Source organism: Amblyomma mixtum, chromosome 9, assembly GCF_055824585.1.
Source record: "Amblyomma mixtum isolate Tamu chromosome 9, ASM5582458v1, whole genome shotgun sequence".
NCBI classification, from domain to species: domain Eukaryota; kingdom Metazoa; phylum Arthropoda; class Arachnida; order Ixodida; family Ixodidae; genus Amblyomma; species Amblyomma mixtum.
The window spans coordinates 123,083,866-123,101,128 of record NC_143020.1 but is presented as its reverse complement, the minus strand read 5'-3'; the positions used below and the strand labels follow the sequence as shown (position 1 = coordinate 123,101,128).

General features: G+C 49.4%; 1 protein-coding gene across 4 annotated transcripts in view; it reads left to right on the top strand.

Annotated features, from left to right (window-relative positions):
- Patr-1 (Protein associated with topo II related - 1) overlaps positions 1-15,540 on the top strand; it is a 40,590-nt gene extending 25,050 nt beyond the window's left edge. For all 4 annotated transcript variants that reach the window (XM_089561769.1, XM_089561765.1, XM_089561767.1 and 1 more), the window contains 5 exons: positions 6,305-6,468; positions 6,597-6,770; positions 9,587-9,778; positions 10,907-11,007; positions 13,435-15,540. In XM_089561769.1, the coding sequence (XP_089417895.1) occupies positions 6,305-6,468; positions 6,597-6,770; positions 9,587-9,778; positions 10,907-11,007; positions 13,435-13,747 (944 nt within the window). In that variant the 3' untranslated portion in view covers positions 13,748-15,540. The remainder of the gene's footprint in view (positions 1-6,304; positions 6,469-6,596; positions 6,771-9,586; positions 9,779-10,906; positions 11,008-13,434) is intronic.
- Positions 15,541-17,263: the final 1,723 nt, after the last annotated feature.

Here is a 17,263-nt window from a genome sequence, read left to right as displayed (position 1 = left end):
GGGCCTTCGCCTTACACCGCACCATTGGTCGCGGTGCACTCTGCCCAGCCGACTCCTTACTGGGCGGATCGGCGCCAGGCACCGCGGAAGACTGACCTCTGGCGCACTCCGGATCAACGCCCGCTCTGCTACCACTGTGGTGAGGCCGGCCATCTCTACCGGCGGTGCCCCTATTGCGAAATGGGACTACGCGGTTTTTCTGTCGACAGCCCCCGTCCACGCCCTGGAGAGCGCCCTCAAGACATCGCCGAGTATGTCACCCGCCAGCGTAGTTCACCATCTCCTCTGCGCCGCGAGTCGCGATCGCCCTCTCCATGCCGGTCTTCGCCCTCTGGGTCCCGTTTCGCCTCAGGACAACGTGGTTCCTCGAGCCCTCGTCGGGAAAACTAGCTCCGGCGGCCTTTGGAGGCGAGGCCGCCGAACGCCGTTCCGACGCAAAGCTTCCACCGCCGCAGCAACTGAATCGCCCCGACGTCGCACGCCGCATCGCTGCACAGTTTTCCCCGACGCGCCTTTCGTATCGCCGCGATGCCGCAACCCCAGTCGCCGACCCGCTTCCGCCGCCGCACCGACCCAATCGCCCCGACGCCGAACGCCGCATCACCGAAGAGTTTCCCCCAACGCGCCGCTTGAATCGCTCCGACAGCGCAACCCCAGTCGCCGACCAGGTTCCGCCGCCGCACCGACTGAATCCTCCACAACAGCCATCGACGGGCCGTACTGAAGGCAGGGTCTCCTTGGATATCCCTGTTCTCGTTGACACAAAGGAGGTCAGTGCGTTGGTCGATACGGGCGCAGATTACTCTATCCTTAGCGGACGGCTTGCGACGGCCCTGAAAAAAGTGACGACACCCTGGGACGGTCCCGACATACGCACGGCAGGCGGACATCTTGTCGCACCACTCGGCATGTGTGCGGCCCGGGTTACGGTTCGAGGCTGCACATTCGTTGCCACTTTTCTCGTTCTCCGCGAATGTTCTCGCGATGTCATCCTTGGCATCGACTTTCTTCGCGAGCATGGTGGGATCATAGACCTCCCGAACCGCTTGGTGACATTTTCTACCGCAATGGCCACAGAAGAACCTGCGCACCAGGGTTCTCGGTCCGCCCTGCGAGTCGCTGACGATAACGTTACGGTGCCACCACGTGCCAGCATTCTCGCGAGAGTTACCTGCGACGAGCCACATAGGGGACTCCGGGTTGTCGAGCCTAATGTCTCCCTCGTACTCACTAAGGGGGTTGCGGTGGCACGGGGCCTTGGATCCTTTCATGACGGTTGTACAGAGGTCCTTGTCACCAACTTCTGCAATGAACATCGACATCTGTTCCGTGGCACAGCCATCGCTTACGTCGACCATGTTCAGGAAGTGGCCGAATGCTTTGCTTGTGCGGAGGACACACCTGGAGCTGACGCCGAAGCGGTCACCAGCGTAGACATAAATCCTGGCCTTCCACCCACTGAAAAGAGGCAACTCCAGGACCTCTTGCGGGAGTTTGGTGCGTGTTTCACGTCGTCGTCCAAAGTGCGCCAAACGTCGATAGTTAAACACCGCATTATCATGCATGAAGGAGCCCGACCCATCCATCAGCAGCCCTATCGTGTGTCCCCTCGTGAGCGAGATGCTATTCAAACACAGGTCGAAGAGATGCTCACAGACGGCGTCATCCAACCGTCAAGCAGTCCGTGGTCGTCTCCTGTTGTCCTCGTGAAAAAGAAAGACTGGACACTACGGTTGTGCGTCGACTACAGGAAGCTGAACAGTGTGACCAAGAAAGACGTGTACCCGCTCCCGCGTATCGACGACTCCCTCGACCGACTTCGTCAAGCCAAGTACTTCTCTTCGATCGACCTCAGAAGTGGTTATTGGCAGATAGAAGTTGATGAGAGGGACCGTGAGAAAACCGCCTTCATTACACCGGACGGGCTGTATGAATTTCGCGTCCTCCCATTCGGGCTCTGCTGTGCTCCTGCCACGTTCCAAAGAATGATGGACACCGTTCTCACCGGTTTGAAGTGGCAGACCTGTCTTGTTTATCTTGACGATGTCATCATTTTTTCCGCAACATTCACGGAACATCTGCACCGCCTCAGGACTGTCCTCAAAGCCGTTCGATCCGCCAACCTCTCCCTCAAACCAGAAAAATGCCACTTTGGGTTCACCGAATTGAAGTTCCTTGGGCACGTCATTAGTGCTGACGGAATCCGCGCTGACCCAGAGAAGCTTGCTGCCGTTGCTGCCTTTCTGGTCCCCTCCCACAAAAAAGCTGTCCGACGTTTGCTGGGCCTGTGCTCCTATTATCGCCGCTTCATTAGAAACTTCGCCCAGCTCGCCAGCCCTCTGACGCTCCTAACCCGTGATGACACGTCATTTTCCTGGGGCAACGAACAACAGACTGCCTTCGACGAGTTACGACGCCTACTCCAATCACCGCCCATCCTGGCACATTTCGACGAAGATGCCGACACGGAGGTGCACACGGATGCGAGCAACGTCGGTCTTGGCGCCGTTCTAGTTCAGCGGCAAAACGGTGTCGACAAAGTAATTGCCTACGCCAGCCGCGCACTGTCGCGTGCTGAGTTGAACTACTCTACCACGGAAAAAGAATGTTTAGCGGTAGTCTGGGCCGCCGCCAAGTTCCGCCCATACCGCTATGGCAGACCGTTTCGTATCGTCACCGACCACCACTCGCTGTGCTGGCTGAAAAATTTAAAGGACCCTTGCGGCCGCCTAGCACGTTGGGCATTACGCCTGCAGGAATTCGATTTCACCGTCACCTACAAGTCAGGCCGGAAACACACCGACGCTGATACCTTGTCACGTGCTCCCGTCGAACCTCCTCCGCAAGACACCACCGACGATGATAGCTTCCTTGGAGCGGTCAGCACATCTGAGCTCGTTTCCAGACAGCGTGCCGACGCCGAGCTCCGTCTGCTCATCGAACATCTCGAAGGTGGGTGCCCTGAAATACCACGAAACCTAGCTCGTGGACTATCGTCGTTCTGCCTGCGGAGAGGGGTGCTTTATAAAAAGAACTCTACTTCAAGTCCGACAACTTACCTGCTCGTCATACCGTCTGATCTGCGGGATGAAGTCCTCCTTGCCTGCCATGATGAACCGACTTCCGGCCACCTTGGAGTTACCCGCACCTTATCCCGAATCCGGCAGAACTATTACTGGCCCAACCTAACTTCAAGTGTCAAGCATTATGTCCGGACATGCCGGCAATGCCAGCGGCGAAAAAAACCCGCGCTCAAGCCTCCTGGGCTGCTTCAGTGCATCGAGCCGCCACAAATACCATTCGACAAAGTCGGCATGGACCTTCTGGGGCCATTTCCTCTCTCGTCTTCCGGCCACAAGTGGATCGTAGTCGCCACAGACTACTTGACCCGCTACGCTGAAACGAAGGCCCTTGCGCGAGGTACTGCCGCCGAAGTTGCCCACTTCTTTATGCACGACATCGTGCTTAGACACGGCGCCCCATCGGCCATCATTACTGACCGAGGCAAGGCGTTTACAGCCCGAGTCCTACGTGACATCTTAGCGCTTAGCCATACTGCTCATCGACCAACAACAGCGTATCATCCCCAAACAAATGGTCTAACGGAACGGCTCAACAAAACATTGGCGGACATGATCTCGATGTACGTCGACGTTGAACACAAAACCTGGGATGAGGTCTTGCCGTACGTCACCTTCGCATATAATACCGCGACGCAGGAAACCACCCAGTTCACCCCGTTCCGTCTCGTGTATGGCAGAGAGGTCCGCATGATGCTAGACGCCATGCTGCCGTACGGCGACGCAGAGCTTCCCCCTGAAGCTGGCCCGCTTGCACATCAAGGACCAGCAATGCGCCGATGCCCAACACTATAACCTTCGGCACAGGGACGTGCACTACGAGCCGGGCGACCACGTGTGGGTGTGGACACCAGTGCGCCGCAAGGGATTGTGCGAAAAGCTTTTAAACAGGTATTTTGGCCCGTACAAAGTCCTGCGCCGCCTGAACAGTGTCAACTACGAAGTTGTCCCCCATGGAACTGTGGTCGTCGGCCCTCAGCGTCAACGGCCTGAAATCGTGCATGTAGTGTCACGACCAGAGGAGCCGTGAAGGTAGACGTCGGGGAGAACCCAAGACCGGGAGCCTTCTTTTTAATTATCGAGCCAGCTCCCACGACAATATATAAGTGAAGAACATAAAACTTATGACATATTTGGAATCAGCACACAAAAACGCGTTTCCTGAAAATTTCACGAGTGTGACTTCATTAACAAAAATATTTTTTCTAAAACCCTCTTCCCCCTTAATATCGTTAAGGTAATTTTTTGAAGTTTGTAGATTTTTTGGACTGTTCTATTTGCCGCATTTTGTGGCTGGCACTGAGTGCATAAATTTGGTTGGCACCTGCATGCTGTCTGTACCTAAATACTTGCTTTATTTTTTGTCCAAGTGTAATTTGTAATTTGCTGATGAGTCACTCAGGCGATGAGCTGCAAAGCACGATCAGTGAGTTAGACAGGCAGAGCAGAACAGTAGGTCTTAAAATTAACATTAATGTTCAACAGTCTAGCAAGGGAACAGCTGTTCACAATTGGCAGCAAGGTGCTGGAAGTGGCTAGAAAATAAGTCTACTTAGGGCAGGTGGTGACCGCTGATCACGAGAGGGAAATAACTAGCAGAATAAGAATGAGGTGGAGCGCATATGGCAGATTCTCTCAGATCATGAATGGCAGTTTGCCACTATCCCTCAAGAGAAAAGTATACCACAGCTGTATCTTACCGGTGCTCACCTATGTTGCAGAAACGTGGAGGCTAACAAAGAGGGTTCAGCTTAAGTTAAGGACAACGCAGCGAGCTATGGAAAGAAAAATGATAGGTGTAACTTTAAGAGGTCGGAAGAGAGCGGAGTGGGTGAGAGAACAAACGCGGGTTAATGCCATCCTGGTCGAAATAAAGAGGAAGAAATGGGCTTGAAAAGGGCATGTAATGCGAAGGCAAGATAACCGCTGGTCCTTAAGGGTAACAGAGTAGATTCCAAGAGAAGGCAAGCATAGCAGGGGGCGGCAGAAAGTTAGGTGGGCGGATGAGATTAAGAAGTGTGTGGAGTATGATGGCCGCAGCTGGCGAAGGGCAAGGTTAAGGGGGGACCCTGGTCTTTGAAAAAAAATTTTTATTAATGAAGTCACAGTTATGAAATTTCCAGGCCACATGTAGTTTTGTGCGCTGATTCTGGATATGTCATTTAATTGTGTGTAAAACAATTTCTTGAGCACTTGTGCAATTTTTATGCAACTATTTTGGGAAAAGTTTTGCAGAAAATTTGCTGCGGGAAACTCGCTGAAATGTATGCCATTGGGTTCTCTTGACACCAATGAATGCAATAAGGGTAAAAGTATCATCCTGGCTATCATAGAACTTGAGTTATAGAGTTTTGAAGTTGTCGCTTCAGAAATGAGAAGAAAAGTGTGCATTCCTGTTTGTGAAATGGCAGCTTCAGTATGCTGTAACTCAAGTTCTATGATAACCAGGATGATAATTTTACCCTTATTGCATTCCTTGGTGTCAAGAGAGCCCAATGGCATGCATTTCAGCGAGTTTCCTGCAGAAAATTTTCTTATATGCTCTCTCCAAAATACTTGCATAAAAAGTGCATAAGTGCTCAAGGAATTGTTTTACACAAAATTAAATGACATATCTAAAATCAGCACACAAAAATACATGTGGCCTGAAAATTTCATTACTATATCTAGATTAATAAAATTTTTTTTTCAAGACCAGGGTCCCCCCTTAATTCGAGAGACATGGGAGAGGCTTTTGCCGTGCAGAGTGTGTAGTCAGGCTGATGGTGATGGTGTCTCGTAATTGCACAACATAGTGCCACGAATGGAGCTGAAGCCGCCATGGTGGCTCAGAGGTTACGGTGCTCGGCTGCTGACCCAAAAGACGTGGGTTCGATCCCGGCTGCGGCAGTTGAATTTCGATGGAGGAGAAATTCTAGAGGCCCGTGTACAGTGCGATGTCAGTGCACGTTAAAGAACCCCTGGTGGTTTAAATATCCGGCGCCCTTTACTACGGCATCCCTCGTAGCCTGGGTCTCTTTGGGATGTTAAACCCCAATAAACCAAATATGTGCATTTACTGTGATGAGGTCCCATAGCATTGTTACGCATCAAGAAAAGGCAACTGTGGTCATTAATGGAAGGAGGGCTGGACCTCATAGTTCGCAATAATACCCCTGTGGAGCTCTGCTGCGATAGTGCTTATCAGGGCATCCTGTGTGTGTGCGTCTTTTGCATATTTGCAGTCCAATTTGAGCGATCGCTGGGGAAACTGCAAGTGGTGAGTGTGAACTACCCACGCAAGATCCTCGACATGGGCGTTCAACGGCTCTCGGAAGAAGAAGACCGCAAGGTCCCTCCTGATCGAGATTTGCTGTGGTTCCGCCAGCTTCTGCTTGACATAGAGAAGGTGCCTGTTAATTTTTTTGTTTGTTTTCACTTCTGAGGGGTGGGATTAGTGGAATTGTCATGGCAGAAGCCTGTGACGCGTGAAATTCGTCTGGTGCTTACTGCACTTTTCGTCGCCATGTTTTGCAGCTCTACTCAGCAGTCCTGGAGCACGAAGACAACCACTGTTCGCCAGAGCGCAGGGCAGAGATAGCGGAGAAACTGTTCGCAGAAGTGCAGCCGTCGGAAGAGCGCTTTGTTCAACTGGTGGGCGTGCGAAAAGGGCGTTCCTTGGTGCTTCGTGTGCTTCCCTTGCTGAAGGCGGTAAGTTTATTTTTCCTTGGCTTCCTGTAACTCGGTGAAACCTTAACAGTTCAGGAAGTAAGCGAAAGTGATGTTCTCTGCTGCACCACTGTGAGGGAAGTGCTGCAGTACTTCCACAAGACTGGGATGAAAGCAGAAAATGATGCGATTAAGTAAATGTGTATTGACGCTCAGCATCCTGGCACACTGCCAAGGCCTGCACTGCTGTGGACAGCGCTAAACAAAGGAACACTAGCGAACGCTCCAAAAAAAAAGATAAAATATATATTGTTCGCTACAGAATTGAGGGGGAAAAGGGGGGGGGGGGGGGAATGGGTTCAGAGATATTGCCTTGGCCTTAGTTGCCGCCAGATTTCCGGAGACCTTCACTACAGCGTCCCTCGTAGCCTGAGTCAGACGTTAAACCCCGTAAACGCTCACGAGCAGAACACGGAAACGGGTAATGTGGTTTTTTGCCTAAGCTAGGATATCGCTACACTAAACAAATGTGCATAGCAGTCATTGTCGTTTGCACGCTGTTTCAGTATTGAATGATGGAGGCAAGCTCTGGCAGTCCTTGTCACACAGTCCGTGTACCACAGTGGCTGATATTAAAAAATGACAGATTAGCTGTGGGCTGGTGGTACCAGTTTTCTTTCCTGTTCATAGATGGTGCAGCAAACGCTAGCAATACAAAAAATTTTCAAGCGACATCTTCTATCCACTGTGTTGCTGTGTCAGGGTTCGTTATAATGAGGTTTAACTCTACAGTACTCGACTGGAAAGTACCCATATTCTCAAACCCCTTTCTTGGAGCCATGATGTCGTGAAAGCATTGATGTACAGTAGAACCCCGCTGTTACGTTCCTCACTGCTGCGTTTTCCCAGCTGTTACGTCGTTTTCTTCGGGTCCCGGCATAGCTTCCATAGGATCCAATGTATTGGGAACCCCGCTGTTACGTCGTAGCCGAGGAAACGATCCCGCATGATACGTCGCAACCGGGCTTCCGGAACCCAACTGGGCAATGCGCGCCAACCGGCATTTTGATTTTTGACGAGTATTGGCCAGGCTTGGCTAAGGAACTGGCTGCAAGAAGCCGCAGGCGAGTTGGAGAGGCCGCCACTAGATGGCTATCTGCCTCGCACGCCGAACGCCGCGATCTTTATCGTGGGAGGTGGTGAGGAGGAGGCGCGGGGCTGCGGTCGCTTATCAGCGCGTCTTTTCTTTCACTATTTCTTTTTATCTTTCGACTCTCCTCTATCTGCAAGTGACAGCGGTGGTGGCTCCGCTGGAGCCAGTCAGCAGGGCCCGTGCAATTTCCTTTTCATCCTTCTCAGTGGCAACAACATCTTTATTGTGCTTTGATGGCGTGATAGCGTTGAGTAAGCGGGAGCAGCCTACGAACATTTCAGTGCTTGACGCTGTGCACAACGTTGCTTCAGCGTGGACTGCAGTGAGCGCGTGAACTGCACAGCACTGCTGCGTGCGTGCGGTGTGGCCGCACCGCAAAGCGACGCTGACAGCAATGCGGCCTTTGCTATTGAGAAACGCGTTGTTCTTTCCAGCGAGCGAAAGAAACTGCAATCCACCATTCTCGATTTTTTAAAGTCCTAGGGTCAATTTGCGGAAATTAATTGTTTCAAGTCAAAGCTGCACTGTTTTCATTAATTTTCGGTGCTTTCCTCACTGTTTTTTTTTCCCGGTCCGGTGAAAAACGTATGAACGGGGTTCTACTAGTAAACATTTTTGCTTGTCCGACTGGCATTACTATGGAGGGATTCTACTGTAGTCTTTGCTTGTCTCTTTGATGTTTGTTCATTTTTGTTGTGGTATAAGTTAGCCAGCACGAGGAGCGACGACACTTCAGTTAAAATTAATATCGTTACTACAGGGAAACCTTGTTAAACAAATTGGCAAAAAATCTATAGTAGTTCAGTATAGCTGAAATTCGTAATGGAGAAGCTAAATTTCATCAGCGCAAGAACGACATCTGGGAGATCCCTTTCCATAGTTTAGCACTGTTTTGAAGCTGTTCGCAGTGATTGCGGAGGCCGCAAAAAACCGAGTGGCAAAAGCTAGTGAAGTCGGCTTCGCCGCACAGCACCGCAGCACGTGGAGGCGGCGGCAGATATGCCAGCAGGGTGACTTCCTCACATTGCAACAGTGTTGCTTAACAAACTGGACGCAAGGACGAAAGCTATTGCCGTTTTCACCACCTAGTAGACATGAGCAACCTACAACAACTGACCGTATCGCTGGCTCCGGGGCTCTGTCGTTGGGTGCCAACTGCGTGGCTACCATTTTTTCTCGCTTCTATATCTTCTGTGGTGCTGTTAGCAAAGCAAGTTGAATGTGAACCGTGGTGTGAACGCTTACTGCTCCACCACCAGTCACCCATGTGGGGCGGCAAAGCCTGCCATCCGACTGGGCATGGATTGGCTCGGGGCAGTTTGATACATCCATTTCATGGCATACCGTGTTCTATATAACAAGTAAGAAATGCATATGTTTGTTGAAAATATTCAGGAACAGTTTGTTATGGCCTATAATTCATAATATCGGTGTTCGTTGTAACGAGGTTTGACTGCATTCCTAAAATATTTGTAGAACTGGTTCATATTTCGCTGTGACCGCAAAACAGAACTTGGAACATATGTTCAGATAGTTGTGAACTGTTCCTCTTGGTGCTTGTGCACTCGTAAGCTGCTTTTGCTGCTTTCCTTTCGAGATTTTTGACTTGCGTGCCTTCTGGTTCAGTGTTTCTCTATTTTTTCATTGCCGTTACTTTGCCGGTATACTATATCCTGTCAGCTAGGCCCATGTTGTCTGCTTGCAGGAGCACCAGGTGACGACGCTGGCTGCCCTGCTGCGCCACCTGTCCTGGCTGCAGCGCAAGGACCGCCAGGATGGGGCCCTGGAGCAGGGGCTGCTGAATGCAGTGGCCATCATTGAGCATGCCTCCCTCAACGATCTCATCCAGCTGGCAGCCAGCCTGCTCATCAACCCGGACGGTGCATTCCCCAGCAGGGTGAGCAGTGGCTTAGTGGGACAGAGGTGGTCTCGACCAACGAAAGCTCCAAGCCACACTCCAATTACAAGTCAACCCCCCCCCCTTCCGCATTGTTCCGCACTTTGTTTTGTGGTTCCCCTTGGGATGGAATCGCAGTGCACGCGCAATCCGTAAATGCTTTACTGTGTGATCACTAGGACAGTGGTCTGAAGCCAATGGTGGTAGTCCACTAAATGCGCAAGTGCATTGGAGAAAAACTGCTCTCCATCTCATCTTCCATACTCGCATGCAGCCTGACTGACCGTAGCATCAAACCAAACTGAAAACAGTCCTCTAGTCTGATTCCGGTGTGACACACGCCCTGGAGGTTATCAAAAGTTCACTCTCGCTCTACTGATTGCTCGTCCGAAGAAGTGACCGCCAGCATGAATGAACCTAGTAGATGCTTGCAGTTAGAATTTCCTCTGGTGGAATCGATTTGCGTACGAATTAATTGATATTGCGTTAATGCCTGGAGCCCCATGCGACGTGCTCTAAACTGACGCCAGCATGGGGCACGGACTACCCACCGCTCATCCTAAACGGCTTCAGGCCGGCCCCTCAAAATCAGATGGTTGTTTTTCAGAAGAAAGATTGACTTGTATGTGACAGTAACCCCGACAGAGAACACAAAGAAATGGTGCAGGCCGACGTTGAGCGCAGTCAGATTGCATCACAGGACTAGCGCAGGTGCTCGTTTCAGAGGTCTGCAAGCCATAGCATGGACTGGGGGATGTGCTTGGGAGTATTGGGGCCAGGATGCTTGGTGTGTTACGCATCGGCACCACCTCACGGCTGCTAAGTGCCGCCACTTCAGCGGTTTGCGGTGGAATTTGGATGGGGGATTCCCGCCTAGCACACCATCTCTTCTAATTAACCGCTTTGAATTATCGGGTCAAATTCGCGTTAGAAATACGGAACCGCAGAAATTCTTTGAATTACCCTGGATTTTTAATTACCCAAATCGAATTATCGAGGTGTGCATAGTGCATGAGTTGCAGCAGAGCCTCACTGTGGTGTCCTGCAGCCACAGTAGCTTTGCACTGTTGCCGTATCTTGTGTTTTCGCATGCAGGGTGCTTCCTCTGACAGCTGATTGTTGTTTCAGTTTGCCCTTCGTGTGGCGTGTGCCATTGTCGTGAGAGCGGAACACCACTTCCAGTGCGAGGATGCCGGCCAAACTATCTGCAATGAGATACAGCGGAAGTGGTGGGTCCCCTCTTCTTCTCTTTGCCTGTTCGTGGCGCACCTCTCCGGGCACTTGCCGGAAACTGGGAAGAAACTGAGACCGAGAAAGAGTCCTAAAATTTTGACAGGGTGGGGCCGTTGCACAGATCTGGCTTTTGTCCGTTAAATTCTTCGCTCTGCCACAGAGTGCCTCCCATTTATGTAGCAACATGAATTCTTGTGGTGAATCAGTGCGGCCCCATTGAACTCCTGGTTCTTGAGGGTGGGGTCTTTCCTGACATTGTACTCAAGCAGTTTGCAGGACTCTCAGTGGTGTGAATTCTCTCTGCTGCATCTTAATGTGCTCTTGGTGCTGCAATGCATTTTGGTTGAGTCATTTTATTGAATTTCTTTTACAGTGAAATCTCGATACAACGAACTTCGCGGGGTCGCGAATAATAGTTCGTTATTTTGAAATATCGTAATAATGAAAGACTCGCGAAAAAAGGTAGTAGTATTACTGGACAATGAAAATACTGTACCTTCAGGAAGGGCACACGACAAGCTATGTAATTTTCAAACAGGAGCGCAAACGAGAGGTTCAGTGCTCGTTTATTTGAAGAAATCCGTGATTCTGGCGGGTGCGACACAGGCGTCCCAGGACGAACTCAACGTCGTCAACTTTTGGTGCACAGAATCGGGCACATCGCTACAACGTCCGATGAATGTGCGAAGTTTGCCTATGGACCCGAGAACCTCCGCACTAGACAGGTCCGTCCGCTTGGTCTGCAGGCGGCGAGTCGGCATCGTCGTCCAGTTCATTTTATTCGCCGCGCTCTTCATACTCGCGAACACTGCTCACGATGTCTTCTACAGTCAGCTCTGGTGACGTCAGCGCAGTCGGCAAAAGTTACAGAAGAGTCTACAGAGAGTTTCTCAGTGACTTCAGTCCGCATCTCTTTTGCACTGTCGTCATCCGTGCTATCAGCGTCATCTTCTGTGTGAAGCGGCGATTTCACAAGGCCAGCTTTCCTCCAGCAGTTGTTGATGGTCGAGGCCTTTACGTTCCACCACACCCCTGTTACCATTTCGGCAGCCCAGCGGGCATTTATGGCTGTCGGGAGTCCGAGCCGAAGGTTTAACAGCGCTGCACTAGGCGCTTCCGAAGCTCTGTTTTTACACACCTTATAATCCCCTGATCCAAGGGTTGGAGCAACGATGTGTTTCCTTAAGCGTGAACTGCCGTTGCTTCATCTTGACGCTGGCGCCCGCAGAATTCATCGTCAGCACAGTCAACACGCAGCGGCGAGAAACGACTAGGCCTCGCGTTCACGGCGGCCGCACACAAAAAAAGAAAAGCGCGGAGGTAGTCACATGCACACTGTGGGAGAAAAAAAAACGGAGGAGGAGAGACGAGCCAACTTCCGGTTGCGAGGCAGCTTCGGGTTGGACTGGATTGTATCGGATGCCTGCCCTTGGCAATTAGCAGAGAGCGTGTGCCTCTCGAGGAGTTGGCTCACTTCTCCGGGGTAAGTTCGTAATAATGAGGTCCACTTATAATAGGTGGGCAAATAAATTATGCTCATTATTCTGAAATGTTCGGTATTTTGAAATTCATAGTAGTGAAATATTTTTACATTCAAAATATAGATTTTTGGCGGGGATTTTGAAAAAGTTCGTAAATATGAAAAATTTGTTATTTTAAGGTTCGTAGTAACGAGATTTACTGTATTTGTTGATTTACTTATTCAGCAGATTACTGCAGTCTCGGAACTAGACCATACAGGTGGGCTGCATCAATTTAAAAAATGTGTTCCAGCATCTCGAACAAATAGTACTATGCATACACGATCATCAAGTACTGAATCATATACTGAATCATCAAACAACGGGACACGTTGTGTCAACTGCATTCGCTCATTGCAATTATGGGGGTACTTCGTGTGGTTCAGCCGAATTTCAAGTAACGCAGCAAGAGGTAATGGGTACTGCATTACTCACATAATGAAGCCACTTTTTTTATTTCATAAAAGTTGACACCAATTTGGAGGGAGGGTCCATTACGTGGTGAAAAAAGTGTTAGATCTTTTCTCGAGAGCCAGAATTTTGTTCATTACGTCTGCCTGCCCCTTCGTGTGTCCGTTCATCAATACGCGAGTAAATACAGTAGCTGGCGTAGCAAGTTTGTTATGTTAAAATCGACCGCGCCACAACACCTTTGTTATGTTGGAATTCGAAAAACGCAAGCTTCAATGGCTGTGGTGTTTTCGGGAACTGGGAAACTTCTTCATATTGATTCGCTGTCTGGAGATTCGTTATATTCAGGTTTAACTCTATTTGAATGAACATGTCCGTAACTGGTAAGGCCACAAGTTATGGCTCTGACCGTGTCTAGATGCGCATGGTGAAAAATGGTGAACGCAAGCGCGAGGATCAACGTTTCTAATCATTTTGTGTGCATGCTCGCAGGGCCAAGCTGCTTTCGGAGATGGTGGACCTGCTGATTGTGTCACTCAGGAAGCACGACGACAGCGATGATGAAGGTGCCAATGACAAGGCCACGTACCACTCTGCCGTGCTGCTGCTGCTACCACACGAGCGGCAGGCGCTCGCATCTCAGCTACACCGCTTCGCAATGCACGTTCACCTGGCCAGCGCATTGTCCCACCACTCCGCTGATTCCGCTGAGCAGGCGCAGGAGGAGCTTCAGCTGCAGCACAATGGATTTGGTGACTCGACTCTGCCTCCGTACCGGGGAGAAGCTGTGACAGCTCTTGACTGAGCTCAGCGTGCTTGTGTGAAAGGCCAACAGATTCATAGCAAGACTCTGGCAGTACGGTGGGACTTTATTATTTTTTTTTTTTTTCACTTCCCGTCTAAGCAGGCTCTGCAGAAGGGGCAGCTGTTTTTTTTTCTCTTACCTGTGGTACGTTTGCATTCCTTGTCGCTCGGTTTTTCGTCTGTGTGTGTGCGCATCTGGTGTGTTCCTGGCCCATACAAAAACCGGATAGGAAGAAGGCTTAGGGAGTGCAGGATGTATGCCGGGCGGATCATGCTGTCTTGTTGCTCTTTTTTTTTTGAACTGTTACAGCCCATAGTGTGGGATTCATACCACAGTGTCAAGGAAGTTTCTTGAATACATTTTTGTTTGGCTAATTAAGGGGAAAAAAATGACATGGTGGTGCGGCTGCACCATATGTGGCATGTGCCAGTTGAGCGTGAAGGGTGCAAGTTTAGCGTCCATCAATATTCTGCAAACTGTGTTGTTTGTGCATTGCTTCAAGTAGGAAATTTTGGGAAGACATGACAGCTTTACCCTGTTGGAAATGCACGGACGTGACGATATCAGTCATTGACAGAAACACCAGAAGGCATGGCACCAAGATTTGCACTAAGACTTGCTTCATGAGAGTAGTCATGAAACTGACCATTTTTTGTTGGAAGCATTTTATTGATAACTTTAGGAGCCAATTGATGCAGCATGGCCAAAGGATGCTGCAGTGCGAAATTTGTGCCAACAAGGGTTTTTGTTGAAAATTTCCCTTTTCTCACCTGATGACCAGACTGCAGTTCTGCATATGCACTCCGGACAGTGGCTTTCATTTGCAAGTTGTGCTGTTGTCCTGTATTTGCAAATGTTGCTTCTGACACCCAGTTTGCTGTTTTTAATGCGCTGCATCACCCTGCATGGTCATCATGTCATGCAGATTTCGAATGTTAATGGTAGTTGTAAAGTATCAGAAAGCAAGCTTTTTTCTTCTTCATGGGCATGATGGGGTAACCATGTCTTCATTGCTTGTAACTGAACTCGTGATCATCTTCTAAGAGAGCCTGCTAGTTCTAGACACGTGGGAAAATGACGACCTGCAGCTAGGGCTACTATTCAGTTTCACTGGTTAGCATTGGTTTAGACTTTCACAGGTTCAGAGTAGGTTTCACCAACACAGCAGGACCTGTTGCATTTTGTGCGATTCTCTCGGCCGACACTGTGATAAGCGAGGGTACCTAAATTTGTGTAATTTGTAGCCAGCTTTTTGTAATTTGCAACTCCCAAGTGTTCGCTTAGTGCGTCTGGCTCCTGTTGAGTGTTGTGTGTTGCATTTCTTCAGCCTTGCTGTCTGCTCTCGAAGTGCCCCCTTACATTTGCTTCAGGGGTTGCCTTCCTTCTTAACTGTGGAGCACAAACATTTTGATGTTAAGTTTTTGTTAGGCGAGATTTTGGTTTTTTCGCTGTGTGACAATTCACTGTTGACTTTCCATGGCCAGTTGTGTCCCCCATTGCAGTTAGGTGAACTGTGTGTGCCGAGCTGTTATTTACGTTGCTTTCTTTTTTTTTAATGGTCTTGTCGCAACAAGATTTGGTGCACTGTGTCGAGCAGCTCTGGATGCAGCAAGTTGCCAGCGTTTTCTTTTAGCAAAAGATAAGTTGTTAGTTTGTGCATTTTCATTCACAGAGCAAAGAGTGTCTTTGGTGTTGAAATTTTAATTTAATGCCAGTGACCTTTTTAGGCACTTTTGTGAGAAGTCATCACTGTACAGTTGTCAGCAATTGCTTCAACATGAACTTGTTGCTGATTTGTCTTTGCTCTTTTTTCTGTCTTTGTTACACTTTGGTACTGCGTGGAGGACAACATCAGCGTGCCTGATTTTAAAGGGGGCATCTTTCAAGCCTTGTTTGCTGTGCAGTTGTTCAGGCCTGAACTGGGACTTCTTATCACTGAGGAAATGGTGCTGAAATAGTCGTGAATTATCCGAGAAAGCTGTCTCCCTATGCATCTTGGCTCGGAGATCTTCTGGGGAGAAACTTGCAGTGAAAAAAACCTCATCAGTTCAGAACGCATAAATATTTGAATCAAGTGGATTTTCAGATCATCTGACAATGAAAACAAACAGAAAGAGAAGCATGAAACACGTACATTTAGCCATGCATGGAACTTGAGTGCTGTCATTGCACTCAACTAGTGTTTAATGATTAATCATCGTCCAGCTCAGGTGGCCTCATCATCATTGCCATCCTCCAGAATTTGTTGCATTGCCTTCCACATCAGGAAAACATGTTATATCTCACTCAACGACCTGCCGTGGTAGATCAGTGCAATCTCGGCCAAGGTGGCCTTATTTGGATGGAACTGATACAGAAATGCCTGTGTTCTGCGCCACGTCAGCGCACTTGACTGCAAGCTTGCTAGGGGAGATACCCCTATTATGGTCCCATGTTTGTCTCACCTCCTGTCTGTGACACATACTCAAAATGACAACGCCGCCAATTAGCATGGCTGCGGACCGCTGGCAAGGCAACCTGGCAAGGTAAGGTGCGATTCTGATTATAGTAGTGCCCTGGCAAGGCAAGGTGCGATTCTGATTAGTAGTGCCCGGTCTGTGGCACTGGGTGAATTAAATTGGCGTGTGAAGTGCGATTTTGTCTGTCTTTCTACTTTTTATATTGTAAATGGAATGACTTTTGTTTTCAGCAATAATATATGCAGTGGTGTCTGGGCAGTATGAAGAATCTTGTGAAGCTGATACTAGTACAATATCCTTTAAATTCTAAAATGTGCCTTTGTTTCAGTAACGTCCTATGCATGAGCATTGCTTCCTTGCCACCGCTTTGAAAGGGCATGTCCTGAGAACAGCTGACTAGTTCATTGTATATGTACTCTTCTATGATCGAAGCTTCAGGCTTCAACCAACAATGTGCCTGGGTTAAACCTTTTATACCCTTGCAGGTACACATGTGGTCTCTGCACACACTGGTCTCAAGTGACCTTGATCGACGCAGGGATTGAGGGCAGGAGTGTGTGTGCAGATTTGTCACAAAGTCAACCCTATGTTTAACTGCACCCTGAAGGAAGCCCAAGGGGGAATTGTAAAGGGACTGACGGTCGTTCTCTCTCGCAGGCAGATCAGTCCTATGGCCTGTGGCTTTTTTGGTGGTGGCTCGGGGCTAATTATTCGTAAATTCTTGAAAATAGAACTGGTCTGAATAATGCTCTGACATGGAAAAAAAAAACCACAAACATGGAAACTGCTCATGATCAGCGAGTGGCTTTTGGAAGAGTTGAGTGAGCGAGCTTGCTGCAAAGCTGGAAACGTGCATATTGCATATTTGGCGCCACCTCACGGCTAACGTAGCTGAAGGAGGGGGAGGAGGAAACAACTTTATTGACTCAAAGAACTGGGTCAGGCTGGGGGTGGAAGACTAGGCCGCTCTCATCGTCATCATCAGCAGCCTGACTACGCCCACTAACAGGGCAAAGGCCTCTCCCATCTCTTTTCAATTAACCCTGTCCGTTGCCAG